At 37.8% G+C, this 19201-nt stretch overlaps 1 protein-coding gene across 9 annotated transcripts in view; it reads left to right on the top strand.

Moving 5' to 3' along the window:
* The window catches only part of LRRC49 (leucine rich repeat containing 49), a 182350-nt gene that overhangs the window by 140624 nt on the left and 22525 nt on the right, over positions 1-19201 (top strand). For 8 of the 9 annotated variants that reach the window (XM_084885081.1, XM_084885079.1, XM_084885075.1 and 5 more), the window contains 2 exons: positions 1353-1590; positions 3015-3200. In XM_084885081.1, coding sequence (XP_084741207.1) covers positions 1353-1590; positions 3015-3200 — 424 coding nt within the window. The remainder of the gene's footprint in view (positions 1-1352; positions 1591-3014; positions 3201-19201) is intronic. The other variant, XM_084885080.1, reaches the window with a different exon arrangement.

The following is a 19201-nucleotide window of genomic DNA, read 5'->3' as shown; positions in this document are numbered from 1 at the left end:
GCCTTGCTTGCACCTCAGGCCAGTCCTGGGCAGCTGAGCAGCCAACAGCCAAGGTTTGCCTGTGCCTTGGGCTGGCCTTGGGTGGCTGGGAGGCTGAGGGGACTGGGGGACTCTGGAAGCAGGCATGTGGAGTGGCTGAGGGGACTGGGCACCGCCATCTTGTAGCTGTGCATGGCGCCATCTTTGAGGACGTGGCAGTCAATTAGCATATTCTCTCCTTATTGGCTGTGGGCACCACCATCTTTGCAACAACTTGAGGGACAATTAGCATATTCCCTCTTTATTAGATAGGATTTTTACTAGGGGCCTAGTGCACAAATTTGTGCACCTTGAAAGGAACTGTGGGCCATGAGGCTGCTGTAGGCAGCTGGTGCAAGTGTCAGTGCTGGCTGAGAGTGCACCATTGCTCACCTGCTCCATCGTTCTGCCGCAGCTGATGCCCGCCATGTTCTGCGCACATCCCCTGGTTGTCAGCGCACTTCATAGTGACTAGTTGTTCAGTTGTTCGGTTCCGTTGTTCTGCCATTCAGCCTATTTACATATTAGCCATTTATTTTATAGGATAGGATATTCCATGGTTCTTAATATAGAAAAAATGTTTTGTAAAATGTGTGTGTGTGTGTGTGTGTGTGTGTGTGTGTGTGTGTGTGTTTCCCAGCTGGACACTGGAATGCCTTATAGATTACAAAAATCTATTTGTATTGCCATGAAAACATCTATGACACATTAAATGGATTGCTTTCTAACTAAATAGAATATCAATTATTTTTCATTGACATAAAAATTTGGGTTTAAAGCTGTTAATTTTTATGCACATGTGCCTCTTTTTGAATTAAAATATAAGGTGTCCCAAAAAATGTATGGACACACTTTGAATAATTATAAAGGCAGTGTTTGTTCAAATACATTTCATTTTCAAAATTTATCTATCAGCTGTTAAAAGTATATATAAATTTTTGAGACACCCTGTATATGACTAGAAGAGAAGAGTATAGAACTGGATTGAAGGAATTAGTCAAAGAACATATATGCTTAACCCATAGACTACTGACAACAGTGTGGTAATGGCCAGAGGAAAAAAGGCGTAGGGACTGGGTGGAGGCAGGCAAAGGGGTTGGGAGAAAATGGAATATCTGCAATAGTGTCAACAATAAAAGTAAAATATATATGACTAGAAGATATAAAACTTCCAAATATTCTATTGAAAATTAATCTTTGGTACTCTGCGTATAATTATTTAAATGAAAAAGTAGATATAGAATTTTAAATACTTTTTCCAACTGGTCTTCATGGTCTGTTATTTACTTTGCATGATAAGACTATCATTTAAAATTGTATGTTGGCTTTTCCAGGTCTCTGGACTCAGTACTCACCAATGCTTTACAAGCCTTATCTGTCACAGACACGCACCTTGTTGATGTGGATGGGGACACACTTTCCCTGTATGGCTCAGCAGCACTGGAATCTCTAGATCGGAATTGGAGCATTCAAACAGCAGGAATGGTGACAACAGTGTCCTTCACTTTCATAGAATTTGATGAAATCGTCCAAGTGCTTCCCAAATTGAAGATGAAGTTCCCTAATTCTCTGGTAAGTATTTACTTTTAGTAGTTTATTTAAATCATTCTCAGTCATGACTTGTATGTTTAGGCTACACACCTGTTTTAAACTCTTACTTACGGAGTTTCTATCTGGCAGGGAGTCTAAGCTTTTGTGTTAATTTTATGGACCTGGGATTTAAATTGTTATTTATAAATGCTCTTGCAGCTTTCAGTTAATATTGGAAATTGTCTGTCTAGAAAATGATTTTTTATGGAGTTTAAAGAACTAATATAATTTTATTTAACTTGTTTATTTCTTATAGAGACAGTAAAGCAACAAGCAAACTGTCAAATTACAGTGGGGAGGGGAGGAAGATCTGGGAAGGATAATAGATCAACCAAAGGACTTTTATACATGCATATAAGTACAACCAATGGACATAAAACTCTGGGGAGGGAAGGTATTGGAGGGAGGAAGGGAGGGGGGCAAAAAAAATCAATAAAATATATTTTTTTAAAAAAGAATGTAAATACTGCTAAAAAAACGAACAAAAAACAAACAAACACACAAACTTGTTTATTTCTACTTTGTAAAGAAGCATTCAACAAGACCTCACCTGACCATATATTATATATTCATTTATTGTACCTGGTGCTATTGGGACATGTACATTTTAACATAATGTTCATAGTAGTCCCTTAGCAGCATATAAAATGATTACTTTGAGAGTTAGCCTTTTCCAGTTATGGTATTATTGTATTATTGTACAATATTATTTATTGGTATGCTTTGGCAGAAACTGTTATTTATATACATTCTTTCTTATTATCATTATGTTATTCTCTGTTAGGCCTTTTATAAGTTGTTTTTCTCCATATCAAACTCCCTAAATAAGATAGATAGAAGTAAAGATAGTATGTTTAGAAAAGAACATCCAATTTCACAGATAGAACACTTACAATAGCCTTTCAGTTTTTGTGAGACTTTAATGTTCCTGTAGTCTGCACAGTAATTGGCAAGATGCAGGTATAACACCTAACTACTAGTTCTCTCAGCAGGATTGTGAACCCTGCATTTATAAAATTCTTAAAATTGTAATTTTAATGATTTCTTTGTAGTTTTAATTTTAGCAAAAAGTATATACAATTGATTGTAATGAGTTATTGTGTTTCTGTAATTTTTAAGGATCTTAGTTTGTTAATAAATGGGGGAATGTCCTTTGCAGAAGGGAAATCATTTTGGATCCAAATATTGGATGAATTAATGGATTTTATCAATGATATATTACATGGATTAAAGGTAGGTAAGGTTTAGTAGATTCAGTTGACATAATGTAATTGAAAGCATAAACTTTAGCCGAGCCTAAAGTTTACAGATTTACTTAGAGAATAATTAGTGAAATTTAAGTGTAACTATTTTAAGATAGTTAAATTTAATGGTCAGCTTTTTGTGTGTGTGTTTTATTATTGCAGCACCTTAAATTCAAGGAAACAAATCTTGCAATGCTACAACAGTTTAACGCATTAGCACAACTCCATCGTGTTGACCAGTTGACAATTGATCCTCAAGGAAATCCAGTTGTCAATTTTACACTGTGGAAATACTATGTACTATTTAGGCTGAGCCATTTTAATATGCAGAAAATAAATGAGACAGAGGTAAGCCTAACACTAAATCACTGTGTAACAAAGGGGCTTGTTTTTAAGGGAAATGGTCATACAAATGGTCAGGAATTTAAGTAACCGTGTTGGAACTTTTGAGAAATGTTGTAGGTGTTTTCCCCCAACTCTTGACAGTTAAAATGTCAAAAAGCTAAAAATGATTTATCCTAAATCTTCTAAAGCACTAGAAAATTTTGAAAATAAAATAGTAACCAGGTCATGATGAATAGTAAATACTTTTACTATTGTTTGTAAGCATTCAGAGATGTAAAAAGTTGGTAGGTTGACAAGTTAAAAAAGAAAAACAAAGAAGCCCAGCTGTGTGGCTCAGTGGTTGAGCATTGACCCATGAACCAAGAGGTCACTGGTTCGATTCCCAGTCAGGGCACATGCCTGGCTTTCAGACTTGATCCCCAGTAAGGGGCATGCAAGATTCACCTAATTGACGAAGTTTCTCTCATCAGAGTTTCTATCTCTCTCCATTCATGATCTTTGTATTTTTTAATTAAATCTTTATTGTTGAAAGTATTACATATGTTCCCCTTCCCCTCCCCCATTGATGCCTTCTAGCCCCCCTCACTTCCCACACCAGGTCTTCACACTATTGTTTGTGTCCATAGGTTATACATTATACATACAAGTTCTCTTCCCACCCACCCACCCACTCACCGCTGCCTTCTCTCTGAAATTCCACAGTCTGTTCCGTGCTTCTGTGTCTCTGGATCTATTTGTTTATCAGTTTATTTTATTCATTATATGAGTGAGATCATGTGATTCTTGTCTTTCTCTGACTGGCTTATTTCACTTAGCATCATACTCTCCAGGTTCCTCCATGTTGTGTCAAAGGGTAAGAGATCCTTCTTTCTTACTGATGCATAGTATTCCATTGTGTAAAAAAATTGTGTACCACAGTTTTTTAAGCCACTCATCTACTGAGGGGCACCTGGGCTGTTTCCAGATCTTAGCTATTGTAAATTATGCTGCTATGAACATATGGATGCATATATTCTTTCTGATTGGAGTTTCGGCTTTTTGAGGATATCTTCCTAGAAGTGGGATCACTGGGTCAAATGGCAGTTCCATTTTAATTTTTTGAGGAAACAGTATATTGTTTTCCATAATGGCTGCTCCAGTCTTCATTCCAACCAACAGTGTACTAGGGTTCCCTTTTCTCTATGTCCTCACCAGTACTTGTCATTTCTGATTTGTTGATGGTAGCCATTCTGACAGGTGTGAGGAAATACTTCATAGTTGTTTTAATTAGCATATCTTTGATGATCAGTGACCTTGAGCATTTTTTATATGTATCTTGGCCATCTAATTACCACCTTTGGAGAACTAAGTCCTTTGTCCATTTTTAAATTGGGTTGTCTTCCTCTTGTTAAGTTGTATGAGTTCCTTATATGTTTTGATATTAACCTCTTATCAGATGTGTCATTGGAAAATATGTTCTTCCTTACAATGTGTTCCCTTTTCATTTTGTTGTTGGTTTTTTTTTTTTTGCTGGGAAGAAGCTTTTTATTTTGATATAGTCCCAATTGTTTATTTTTTTCTTAGTTTCCTTTGCCCTAGGAGATGTATCCATAAACATATTTTTTTGAGAGATGTTTAAGATTTTGCTTCCTATAGTTTCTTGTAGGATTTTTGTGGTTTCACCACTTATATTTAAGTCTTATTCATTTTGAGTTTATTCTTGTATATGGTGTAAGTTAGTCTAGTTTCTTTCTTTCTTTCTTACTTTTTTTTTTTTTTGCATGTACCTGTCCAATATTTTCAACATCATTTATTAAAGTGTCTGTCTTGAATCCATTGTATGCTCTTGTCTCCTTTGTCAAATATTAATTGAGAGTAATGAATTGGGTAGATTTCTGGAGGCTCTGCTCTATTCCATTGATCTACATGCCTGTTCTTGTGCCAGTAACTGACTGTTTTGATTACAGTAGCTTTGTAGTATAACTTGAAATCTAATATTGTTATCCTTCTGACTTTGTTCTTCTTTCTCAGGATTGCTGTGACTATTCTGGGTCTTTTTTTGGTTCCATATAAAATTTTGGAGTATTTGTTCTAGATCTGTGAAATATGCTATTGGTATTTTATTTATTTATTTATTTTTTAAGAGCAGTTCCTCTAACTTTATTACCAATAGAACACAGATATTTTCTCTTTTTTTAATATTTAATTAATTTATTTATTTTTACATATTTTATTGATTTTTTATTGCCCCCCCCTCCCTCCCTCCCACACATCCCCTCCCTCCCCATAGTTTTATGTCCATTGGTTGTACTTATATGCATTTATACAAGTCCTTCGGTTGATCTATTATCTCCCCCTGATCTCCCTACCCTCCCCACTGTAATTTGACAGTCTGCCTGTTGCTTTACTTTCTCTATATCTGTCTCTTGGTTCATCAGTTTAAAATGATCTTTATCATCCACCAATGTGTGAGGTCATGTGGTGTTTCTCTTTCATTGATTGGCTTATTTCAATGAGCATGATGCTCTCCAATTCCATCCAGGTTGCTGCAAATGATGAGAATTCCTTCTTTTTTATGGCAGCATAGTATTCCATTGTGTAGATGTACCATAGTTTTTGGATCCAATCATCTGCTGACGGGCACCTAGGTGCACCACTGTGGAGAACAGTGTAGAGTTTCCTCAAAAACCTGAAAATAGAACTCCCATTTGACCTAGTAATCCCACTTCTAGGAATATATCCCAAGAAACTAGAAACACCAATCAGAAAGGATATTTGCACCCCTATGTTCAGAGCAGCACAATCTACAATAGCCAGAATTTGGAAACAGCCTATATGCTATTGGTATTTTAATAGGGCTTTAATCTATAGATTCCTTTGTGTAGTATGCACATTTTAATGATGTTAATTCTACCAATCCATGAACATGTTATATTCCCCTACTTATATCTTTTTTTCCTTTATTGATTAAGGTATTATAAATGTGTTATTATCCCCCAATTGCCCCCACCCCCTATCCTACCCTCACCCTCACCTCCTGTTGTCTGTGTCCATTGGTTATGCTTATATGCATGCATACAAGTCCTTTGGTTGATCTCTCTGCTTTACTCCAACCCTCCCCTATCTTTCTTTCCTCTGAGGTTTGAGCATTTGATCAATGCTTCTCTGTCTCTGAATCTGTTTTTGTTTATCGGTTTATGTTGATCATTATTATCCACAAATGAGTAAGATAATGTGATATTTATCTTTCTCTGATTGACTTATTTCACTGACTATAATGCTCTCCAGCTCCATCTCTTCAATCAGTGGTATTGGGAAAACTGGACAGATACATGCAAAAGAATGAAACTAGATCACCAACTTACACCATACACAAAAATAAACTCAAAATGGATACAGGTCTTAAACATAAGACAGGAAACCATAAAAATACTAGAGGCATCCACAGGCAGCAAAATCTCAGACATATTCCAAAGAACTTCTTCACTGATACTGCCCCTAGAGCAATGGAAGCTAAAGAGAAAATAAACAAATGGGACTACATCAAAATAAAAAGCTTTTTTACAGCAGAAGAACATATTTGCAAATGTTATCACTGATAAAGGTTTAATCTCCAACATCTACAGACAGCTTATACAACTTAATAAAAAGGAAGATAAATGACTCAATTAAAAAATGGGCAATGAACCTAAATAGAATATTTTCAAAAGAAGACAGAAGGCCAAGAAGCACATGAAAACATGCTCTAAGTCACTAATTATCTGAGAGATGCAAATCAAAACAACAATGTGGTACCATCTCACACCTGTCAGAATGGCCAACATCAGCAAATCAACAAACTACAAGTGTTGACCAGGTTGGGGAGAAAGAGGAACCCTTGTGCACTGCTGGTAGGAATGCAGACTGGTGCACCCACTGTGGAGAACAGTGTGGAGTTTCCTCAAAAAACTGAAAATGGAACTCCCATTTGACCCAGTAATCCCACTCCTAGGAATATATCCCAAGAAACTAGAAACACAAATCAGAAAGAATATATTCTCCCCTATGTTCAAAGCAGCACAATTTACAATAGCTAGGATTTGGAAACAGCGTAGGTGCCCATCAGCAGATTATTGGATCCAAAAACCATGGTACATCTACACAATGGAATACTATGCTGCCATAAAAAAGAAGGAATTCTCATCATTTGCAGCAACCTGGATGGAATTGGAGAACATCATGCTGAGTGAAATAAGCCAGTTAATGAAAGAGAAACACCACATGACCTCACTCATTTATGGATAATAAAGAACATTTTAAATTGAAGAACCAAAAGATAGATATAGAGACAGTAAAGCAACAAGCAGGCTGTCAAATTACAGTGGGGGAGGGTAGGGAGATCTGGGGGAGATAAGAGATCAACCGAAGGACTTGTATACCTGCATATAAGTACAACCAATGGACACAAAACTCTGGGAGGGAGGGCATGTATGGGAGGGGGAGAATGGTAAGATATGTACACAGATAATAATTTAATAAATAAAAAAAGATAAATATGTATTTGTTGTCATTTTATTGTTAATAATTTTTAACTTTACCTTTTCTTCCTCTTCTTAGAGAATACCCTTCAGCATTTCATATAAAATCTGGTTTGGTGGTGATGAACTCCTTTAGCTTTTTCTTGTCTGTGAAGCTCTTTATCTGACCTTCAATTCTAAATGATAACTTTGCTGGGTAGAGTATTCTTAGTTGTAGGTTCTTGCTATTCATCATTTTGTATATTTCTTGTCACTCCCTTCTGTCGTGCATAGTTTCTGTTGAGAAATCAGCTGACAGTCATATGGCTACTCCCTTGTAGGTAACTAACTGTTTTTCTCTTGCTGCTTTCAAGATTCTCTCTTTGTCTTTTGCCCTTGGCATTTTTATTATGATGTGCCTTGGTGTGATCCTCTTTAGATTTATCTTCTTTGGGGTTCTCTACGCTTCCTGGACTTGTAAGTCTATTTCTTTCACCAAGTAGGGGATGTTTTCTGTCATTATTGCTTCATATAGGTTTTCAATATTTTGCTTTCTCTTCGTCTGGCACCCCCATAATTCGGATGTTGGTACACTTGAAGTTGACCCAGCAGCTTTTTATACTCTCTTCATATTTTTGGATTCTTTTGGCTTTTCTGGTTGGGTGTTTTTTGCTTCTTCATATTTCAAATCTTTAACTTGATTCTTGGGATCCTCTAGTCTGCTGTTGAATTTCTGTATATTATTATTTATTTCATTTATTGTATGATTAATTTCTGATTGTTCCTTTTTCATATCCTTGTGGGTCTCACTAAATTTCTCAATGTTTCTAGAAGATTCTTGAGTAACCATATAACCATGTTTTTAAACTCTATATCCAGTCGGTTTTCCTCCATTTCTTTCATTTGTGATCTGTTTCTTTGTCTCCGCATTTTTGTCTGCTTCCCTGTGTTTGTTTCTATGTACTGGCAGTGCTAAGTCTCCTTGAGTTGATAGAGTGGCCTTGTGTGGTAGGTGTCCTATAGAGCCCAGTGGCTCAGTCTCCCCAGTCACCTGAGGTGGACACTCGTGGTGCACCCCTCTGTAGGCTGTTTGCACAGTCTTATTGTAGTTGTCCCTTGATTGCTATTGGTATCACCGGGAGGAATTAACCTCCAAGCCAAATGGCTGTGATGGCCAGCTGTGTATACACTGGAAGATTTTTAGCACAGGAGATACCCTTATGGGGCACGACTTGCTTCAATAGGGCTTTGGTGCTCACTGTGTCTGCCCCTTGAGTGTGTCTCTTGTGGATATGAAGAATTGTAATCCAGTAAGGTCTCACTCTGATCACTGGGTACAGCCAGCCATTGCGGGGTGGCCCCTGGCAATGGCTGACCTTGCACCTCCTTGATCTCCACTGCTGTATGCTCCTGTGATTCCCAGAGACCCCACCCCACCCAATTTACAACCCCACTCAAGCTGTGCGCATTGGCTTTTGCCAATCTTTTGGAGATCAAGGAGGTGCAAGGTCAGCCATTGCCAGGGGCCACCCCACAGGAGCTACAGAGACATCTGCAGATTCTTCCTCTTTGTATGGAGTTTGGAAGTGCCCAGATGAGTCCCAGCTATGAAGCAAGGCCACTGTGCTACCAGGTTTTGGGCCTTCTTTTGGAAGCTCTGGGGATCTCTGACCCAGCTGCAGTTTGACAGGATTTAGTCTGAGAAAGGACAGACCATTCATATGCAAAAGCCAATGCGCACAGCTTGAGTGGGGTTGTAAATTGGGTGGGGTGGGGTCTCTGGGAATCACAGGAGCATACAGCAGTGGCATCCAGTCAGCTCTGAACCAGAGAAGTCCCTGGTTCTCAGAAACCCATACTCCCATGCAGAAACAATGATCCCTGCAAGCACCTCTAAGAGAAAGCTGCTCTTGCATTCCTGTTCCGATGCTAGACAGTCCAATTTCTCCCCTATGTGCCTGGGTCTCCCAGAGTCTCGCCTGGAACTGGAATTCAGAGCAAGTGGGAGCTTGTATCTCCCTCCTTGTTAAAAGAGCAGCACATCCAGGTGCCAGCACTTTCCATGCCTCTGCACCTCTTACCAGTCTCAATGCACTTTCTTCCCCTCTCTAGTTGTGGAACTTCCACTTAGCCAGCTTTCCCCCAGTTCTGAGTAGTAGTTGTTCTGCCATTTAGTTGTGGTTTTGATATGGTTGGTTGTGAGAGGCAGCAAGTATAGGTGATTATCTATTCCACCATCTTGGTTCTCCTCCAGTTGTCCATTTTTTGATTGGGCTGTTTATCTTCCTTTTGCTAAGTTGTATGAGGTCCCTGTAAATGTTGGAGATTAAACCCTTATCAGTGATAATATTGGCAAATATGTTCTTACATGCACTGGGATTTCTTATTTTGTTGATGTTTTCTTTTGCTATGCAGAAGCTTTTTATTTTGATATAGTCCCATTTGTTTGTTTCTCTTTAGTTTCCACTGCCCTAAAAGCTATATTGGTGAAGATATTGCTTCGACATATATCTGAGATTTTGCTGCCTGTAGATTCCCCTAATGTTTTTATGGATTCCCATCTTACATTTAAGTCTTTTATCCATTTTGAGTTTATTTTTGTGTATGGTGTAAGTTGGTGGTCCAGTTTTTTTTCTTTTCTTTTTTCTTTCTTTCTTTCTTTTTTTTTTTTTTTTTTTCATTTTTCTGACTAAATTTCTCAGCATCATTTATTGAAGAGACTATCTTGACTCCATTGTATGTTCTTGCCTTCGTTGTCAAATATTAATTGAGCATAGCGGTTTGGGTCAATTTCTGGTTTCTCTATTCTATTCCATCTGTCTGTATGTCTGTTCTTGTGCCAGTACTAGGCAGTTTTGAGAACCGTGACTTTGTAATACATCTTGATATTTAGTATTGAGATCCATCCTACTTTGTTCTTCTTTCTCAGGATCACTGCAGCTATTCAGGGTCTTTTTTTTATTCTAGATGAATTTTTTGGGAGTTCTTTCTAGGTCTATAAAATGTGATGTTGTTATCTTAATGGGAATGCATTGAATCTATAGATTGCTTTGGGTAGTATGGTCATTTTAATGATGTTGATTCTACCAATCCATGAACATGGTATGTTCTTCCACCTGTTTATTTCTTCCTCTAACTCCTTTTTTCAAGGTCCTGTAGTTTTCTGAGTAGAGGTCTTTTACCTCCTTAGTTAATTTTATTTCTAGGTATCTTAATTTTTGTGTGTGTGCAATGGTAAATGGGATTATTTTTTTAATCTCTTTCTGTAAGTTCACTATTAGTGTGTAAAAATGCCACATATTTCTTGACATTAATTTAGTATCCTGTTACATTGCCGAATTCACTTATTAAGTCTAATTATTTTTTTATGAGTCTTTGGGATTTTCTAAGAACAGAATCATGTCATCTGTGAATAATGACAATTTCCAATTTGGATGCCTTTTATTTCTTCTTGTTGTTTGATTGCTTTGGCTAGCACTTCCTGTATTATATTGAACAGGTGTGGTGAAAGCGGGCATCCCTGTCTTGTTCCTGTTCTTAACGGAAATGGTTTTCATTTTTGTCCATTGAGTATGGTATTGGCTGTAGATTTGTCATACAAAGCTTTTATTATGTTGACGTATGATTTTTCAATTCCCATTTTGCTGAGCGTTTTTATCAGAAAAGAGTGTTGGCCTTTGTCAAATGCCTTTGCTGCATCAATTGATAGGATTGTGTGATTTATCTCTCACTTTGTTTATGTGATGGCACTGAAGTCATGTGATTGAGGTGTCTGTGGGAAGCTATCCAGGAAGAGGAATTCAGAATTTCTATGGCCCTGGCTGTACACCCTTGTTTGGATGAGAGCATGCCTGGGAGTGGGGGTGGGTGGGGGAGCCTCACAGTGGCACCCAAGGGCAGCCTATGGATTGATGGGCTCAGGAGCCCTGCACTCTAGAAAGCGCAGCTATGGTGGTGTGTTTGCCATTGTGGCATTGACACACACTAAAGGGCCCTGATGCTGAAGTTGTGTGACTGAAGGTGTCTATGGGCAGGTATCCAGGATGAGTGAACTCATAATTTCCACTCCTGGGGCACTATACCCTTGTTTGTAAAGATCACACCCAGCAGGGGCTCACAGTGGCATCCAAGAGCTGCCTGTGGAGTGGTGGGCTCTGGAGGCCTACACAGTGGAAATGTGCAAATGTGGTGTCCAGAGGTCTGCTGCTGGGGAGGGGGAAAACTGCACTTATTGCTGTGGGAGCAGTGCACCTTTGGAGGTGGAGGTCTTTAGGTCTGTGAGTCTGCAGGTAGGGCAGCAGGATTTTAGATGGAGTGGCTGTCGAATCGCAGGCAGTGTCCAAGGGCTATCTGGGTGGTGGTGTTGATGAGTTTCTAGAAGAGGCCACTCTTCCATTCAAGATGACATGGGCTCCGAGCCCGAGTTGTCTGTATCAGTGGTAGGTTCTCCCTGTCTAGGAGATACTCTTGCTGACACTCCTGTATCTGCCAGCCCCTGATACTCCTGCTGGATTTAACTGTCCCTCACTCACTTACACACACACACACACACACACACACACCCTACACATCCACACACTCTCCTTTCACTTCCTCACTCACATCCTCTTCGTCACTCATGTCCTGCCAGCCACCATCCTACTCTCTGTTTATATCTTCTTTAACTCTTTTTTCAATGTTCTCTAGTTCTCTAAGTACAAATCTTTTTCTTCCTTGGTTAAGTTTATTTCTTAGTATCTTTTAATTTTGTTGTTGTTATGATAAATGGGATTGTATGTTTAGATTCTCTTTCTGTCAACTCATTATTAATGTATAAAAATGCCATGGATTTTCGGGTGTTAATTTTATATCCTGCTCCATTTCCAAATTAATTTCTTAAGTCTAGTAGCTTTTTGGTGGAGTGTTTAGGATATTCTATGTGTAATATCATGTCATCTGCAAATAATGACAGTTTTACTTCCTTCTTTCCAGTTTGGATGCCTTTTATGTTTTTTTTCTTGTCTGATCACTGTAGCTAAGCCTTCCAGTACTATGTGGAAGAAGAGTGGTCAAAGTGGACAACCCTATTCTTAGGGGAAATGTTTTCAGTTTTTCCCATTGAGAATGATGTTGGCTGTAGTTTTGTCATATATGGCTTTTATTACGTTGATGTTGAGATATGACCCCTCTATTTCCACTTTGCTGAGATTTTTTATTAGAAAAAAAAAACTAATGGCCTGGTGTATGAAATTTGTGCACCTTTAGGGTCCCTAAGCCTGGCCTATGATTAAGGTCAATCTTCCCTGGCTGCCGACCCTGCCCCCTGCCACCTGTGTCTGCTGCCACCCACCTCTGCTTTCCCATTCCCCATGAGGCAAAAGGAGCCTGCGGGCTGGGGCAGCTTTTGTGTTGACTGTCTGCCCTCTTGTGGTCAGTGTACGTTATAGTGACTGGTAATTCCACCATCCAATTTGCATATTATGCTTTTATATATATTGATGGGTATGGTATTGGATTTTATTGAATACTTCTACTTCTATTGATATGATTATGTGATTTTTGTCTTTTAATTTATATGGTGTATCACATTTATTAATTTGCAAATATTATACCATGCTTGCATCCCTGGAATAAATGCTGCTTACTCATTGTGTATGATTTTTAATGTAGTGCTGGATGTGATTTGCTAATATTTTGTTGAAGATTTTAGCATCTGTGTTCATCAGGGATATAGGCATGTAGTTCTTTCTTCATAGTGTCTTCATCTGGTTTTGGAATTAGGATAATTCTGTCCTCATACAAAGGACTTGGCACTATCCCTTACTCTTGCATTTTATTATTTTTTTGAATAGTTTGAGAATAATAGGTATTAGTTCTTCTTTAAAGACTTAATAAAACTCCAAAGTGAAGCCATCCGGACCAGGGCTTTTATTTGCTGGGATTTTTTTTTTATTGCTCTTTTTTGTTTCATTAGTTGTTACAGGTCTATTCAGGTTTTCTGATTCTGCCTGATTCAGTTTTGGAAGATTGTATATTTTAGTAATTTTTCCAATTCATCCACATTGTCCAGCTTGTTGACATATAGTTGTTCATAGTATTTTTTTACAATTCTTTGTATTTCTGTGCTGTCAGTTGTGACTCCCCCACCTTCATTTTTTATTTTATTTAGTTGAGTCCTCTTTATTTCTTGGTGAGTCTGGCTAATGGTTAATCAATCTTGTTTATCTTTCAAAGAACCTGGTCTTCATTTCATTAAATTTTATTATTGTTTTGTTGGCTTCTATGTCATTTATATTGCTCTAATCTTTATTATTTCCTTTCTTGGGCTTTGTTGTTCTCTTGTTACCCTGGGCTTTTCTTGTTGTTCTCTTTCTAATTAGTTAAGTTGTAGGGTTAAAAAGTTTATTATGGGTTTTTTGTTTGCTTGTGTTTTTTTGTTGTTGTTTGAGGTATGCCTGTAATGCTATCAAATACCTTCTCAGGACAGCCTCTGCTGTGTCTCATAGATTTGGGGTCTTTATGTGTTCATTTTCATTTGTTTCCAGGAAGTTATTGATTTCTTTCTTGATCTCATTGGTAACTTATTCATTGTTTAATAAAATGCTATTTAGCATCACTGTCTGAATTTTTTAGTGTTTTTTTTCTGCAGTAAAATTCTAGTTTCATTCCATTGTGATCTGAAAATATGTTTGATATGATTTCAATCTTCTTGAACTTATAGAGACTTACTTTGCATCCTAACATGTGATCTATCTTTGAGAATGACCCATATGCACTTGAGAAGAATGTATATTCTATAGCTTTGGGGTGAAATGTTCTATAAATGTCAATTAAATCCATCTGATCTGGTGTGTTATTTAGAGTATTTGTTTCCATGTTAATTTTTTGTCTGGAAGATCTATCCAGTGAAGTTAGCATCATGTTAAAGTCCCCTACTATTATATAATGGCATTGCTGCCAATCTCTCCCTTAAAGTTCTCCAGAATATTTTTTATATATTTAGGTGATCCTATATTGAGTGCATATATGTTTACCAGGGTTATAACCCCTTGTTGGGTAGATACCTTTAGTATTATGTATTTATCTTTATTGTCTCTTGTGATGGCCTTCATTTTGAAATGTATTTTGTTAGATATAAGTATTGCCACCCCAGGTTTTATGTTTGTTTCTATTTGCATGGAAAATTTTTTTCCCATCCCTTCACACTCATCTTGTGTGAGTCTTTTGTTCTGAGGTAGGTCTCTTGTAGACAGCATATATTTTGATTATGTTTGAGTACCCATTTGTCTATCCTATATCTTTTCATTGGAGCATTTAATCCATTAGAATTTAAGGATATTATTGATAAGTACTTATTACCATTTTAATTCTTCTATGCCTATGTTTCTCTTTTTTCTTCTCATTACAGCAATCCCTTTAGCATTTCTTTTTTTTTTTTTAATATTTTATTGATTTTTCACAGAGAGGAAGAGAGAGGGATAGAAAGTTAGAAACATCGATGAGAGAGGATCATCAATCAGCTGCCTCTTGCACACCCCCTACTGGGGATGTGCCCACAACCAAGGTACATGCCCTTGACCGGAATCGAACCCGGGACCTTTCAATCCGCAGGCCGACGCTCTATCCATTGAGCCAAACCGGTCCCGGCCCTTTAGCATTTCTTGTAGTGCTGATTTGGTGGTAACAAACTCCTTTAGCTTTTTTTTTTTTTTTTTTTTTTTTTGTCTGGGAAAGCTTTTTTTTCCCCCACCATCTATTTTGAATGATAGCTTTGCTGGATATAATAAATTTGGTTTCAGATTCTTGCTTTTCACTACTTTGAATACTTTATTCCATTCCCTTCTAACCTGTAGAGTTTCTGATGAGAAATCTGCTAAAAGTCTTATGGGAACTCCTTTGTAGATAACAAATTCCTTTTCTCTTGCTGCCTTTAAGATTCTATCTTTGTCTCTAATTTTTGACATTTTAAATCTGATGTGTTGGGCACAGGCCTATTGGGTTCTTCTTTTTTTTAAATATAGTCTATTGATTTCAGAGAGGAAGGGAGAGAGAGAGAGTGATAGCAACATCAATGATGAGATAGAATCATTGATGGGATGCCTCCCACTGATTGAGCCCACAACACAGACATGTACCCTTGACTGGAATAGAACCTGGGACCCTCCAGTTGTAGGCGGATGCTCTATCCACTGCACCAAACTAGCTAGGACTATTAGGGTTCTTTTTGCTTTGGACTCTCTGTGCCTTCTCAATCTGTGTGACTTTTTCCTTCAGCAGGTTAGAGAAGTTTTCTGCCTTTATTTCTTTAAACATGTTCTCTACTCCTTGCTCACTTTCTTCCCCTCTGACACATCTGGTATGCAAATATTATTAGGTTTCATGTTGGTCCACTGCTTCATTAAGCTGTTCTCCTGTGTTTTATTGTTTTTTCTTTTTGCTTCTCTGGTTGAATGATTTTTTTCTACCCTATTTTCTTAATTCAGTGATCTGATTCTCAGCTACCCCTAATCTGCTGTGTATTCCTTCCACTGTGTTCTTTATTAGTGCTGTGTTCTTCTTTATAATTACTATATCTTTTTTTTCATGCTGTTGAGCATCTTTGTCATCATTACTCTGAATTCTATGTCTAATAAATTTCTTATCTACATTTCATTTAGCTCTTCTGGAAAATTCTCTTATTTATTTGTTGGGGGCTTATTTTATTTTATTTTTTGCCTCCCCATTTTGGCTTTCTGTTTGGGTTTGTGTCTATGTATGAGGTAGATATGTTACGCCTCCCAATCTCTATTTCTGACTGTCCCTGAGTACCCTGTTTGGGGCTATCAGCAATCCACACCTTGCAGCTGCCTCTGCTAGACCTGAGTGCCTTTGAAAAGGTCCAAGATGTGCACCAAGTTCAGCTTTTCCTAGCCCCAGTCCAGGGATTAGATCAGGCAAAGACTCAAAGCATCCAAAGACAGGCCTTTACCTGCAGTCTGATTGTTATCAGCCCTGATTAGCCTCAGGCTATCAACCACAGGGTCAGGGGACAGGTCTTCCAAGAGTGGGGGAAACTGCCTTTCCCTCAGGCAAAAATCGCCCGGATCAGCAGGAGAAAGATTTCCTCCACAGAGTGAGGGCATGACTCAGCACAGGAAACCTGGGTGGCTGCCTAATGGGGGCTCCATCCCCAGAGCCCCCATTCCTGGTTTCTGCTCACACAGCTCTAGTCCACTCTGCCCTCCATCTGCCAGAGCCTAGGGTGAGTGGCTGCACATGAAATTTTGTTCATTGGACCTGTAAGTGTGTGCCTGAATTTCCAGCAGTCTCTCTCTGGCAGACAATAGCCTTGCTGCTTTTCACAGCCAGATATTCTGCAGGAACCTTTCTAAATTCTGGTGCTCTAGGCTGGGAAGCCCAACTTGGGTTTTAGGACTCCAGTGTTCTCCACAGCTAAGCTAACCATCTGGAACTTCAGCTGCTGTCTATGGGAGCCTGACCAGCCTTCTCGCATCTCCGCATTTCCTCTCAGTCTCTATAGTGGTCTCCACTTTCTGTCCTTGGTTATCAGGGTTCTCTCCAGCTAATCTTCAATTGAATTTTCAGGGTGTTTTTTTGTATTTTTGTTTCATTTCCAGTTTGTTCCTGGGATAGTGTCAGTGTAGCTTCTACTTACTCCCCATCATTTTAAAATCTCTTGTGATCTTTGTATTTTAAAAGTGCTTTGTAGACTGCCTCGCATGCAACAGGGGATAAGGAAATAATACCCAAAAATCAACTAGTAAAGGTTGTGGAAGAAGAAGTTAAGAGCAAAATGGGGGGGAAAGTGAATATACACAGGGAAGAATAGTGATTATAAAAGAAAGGAGGAAAGGAGAAATAATCAAGGAGGAAAGATAAAATAGAAATAAAAAATTAGAGCAATATAGGAAATAAAAAAAGCATAAATAAATTTCTGGACTGCTTTTTTAATAGTTTGTAAGAGCTGCCTGTGGCATATTTGCATTTTTATAGCTCAGGCCTGGAACCTGAATAACTGGAAAGTTATTAATAAAAAGTTTTTTTTTTCCAGATTGATTCTGCTAAGCTTGTCACAAGGGTATTCCCCTAGCTACCCAAAGATCATATTCTCTTTAAATATTATTTAGGAAGAAAAGAGAGAAATTTTGCTTCTTCCTCTACTGAGAAATTCCTGAAGTAAATTTAAATCTTCCAAAGGAAAAAATTCTTTAATGCACTGTGAATATTATTGTGACTATCTCTTAAAATTCAAAAAAGAACTAACACCTATCCATGTAAAAATTAATTGTAATAAACTTTGCTGGCAAATGGTAACAGACACAGTATTTCCCTGCAGCTGATACACTACAAATAGCCCTGGCCCAGAACTTTACAAATTCAGCATACTTTTAGGAGTCTAGAGGTCTCTGGGCCTCTATATAAGAACCTTGTGAAATTTGCATCAACCACAGTAGGTCCATGACCACAGAATCAGCCAACTGTTGAAGATAAGGACAAATCTGGAAACTCCGGTAACTATTCATTTTTCTAGCTAGTTCTTAAGAGATTTAGTTCAGTCTTATATACCCTTGTGTACTCTCTTGGTCCTTTCCCAGATAGGTTGTGAATCTCTGGTCAGACCTAATATTTAGTTTCAAAGGTTTCCAAAGCAACTTCCAGTTCCACTGTGGACTGACTATTTTGGCTGTGGATAAGTAATTCTCTCTCATTAGTAGCTAAACTGTTTTCACGTTAACCCTAAATAGTATATTTACCCAGTCATTGATCACTACTAGAAATATAATAATCAATTATAGAACTACAAAGGAATAGTATATTGTAATTGTAGAAAATAGAAAAGAATGAGAAAGAACCAATATACTTTATTCTGATTTAAAGTTCCAAAATGTGAAGGCCAGAGATATTTGACCCTTTACTAAAAGACCTAAAATAAAGCTGCGTACTTCATCTTTGATAATAGATAGTAATGTGTTATGATATTTCTACTACTTTTTGTGGAAGAGAGGATGATACTACTTGAGGTAGAGTTAAATTGAATTATGAACATCAAGAAGATGGAATAGAGGCCTGCACTGACCACTAGGTGACTATATTAGACCACACAATTTAGTTGTCAGCTATAAGAAGGGTATGTGGGAGAAACAGCTTCAATAACTATGAAAGTCTAAGCAAGTCTTTCTTCCTTTTGAATCTTTTGGAATAGTTTGAGGAGGATAGGTGTTAGTTCTTTTTTGAATCTTTGGTAAAGCTCACCTACAAAGCTGTCCAGTCCAGAACTTTTATTTGCTGGGAGTTTTATTACTGCTTCATTTTTATTAGTTGTTTTTGGCCTATTCGGGATTTCTGATTCTTTCTGTTTGAGTTTTGGAAATTGTATGTTTCTAGGAATTTGTCCATTTCACCAGGTGTCCAGCTTGTTAGCATATAGTTATTCATAGTATTTTCTTACAATTCTATGTATTTCTATGGTGTCGATTGTTACTTCACCTCTTTTATTTCTGATTTTATTTATTTGGGTCCTCTCTCTTTGTTTCTTGATGAAGCCAGCAT

This window comes from Pipistrellus hanaki, assembly GCF_964339955.1.
Source record: "Pipistrellus hanaki genome assembly, chromosome: 1".
NCBI classification, from domain to species: Eukaryota; Metazoa; Chordata; class Mammalia; order Chiroptera; family Vespertilionidae; genus Pipistrellus; species Pipistrellus hanaki.
Note: the sequence above shows the minus strand (reverse complement) of the source record. Positions and strands in the feature narration are given on the sequence as shown.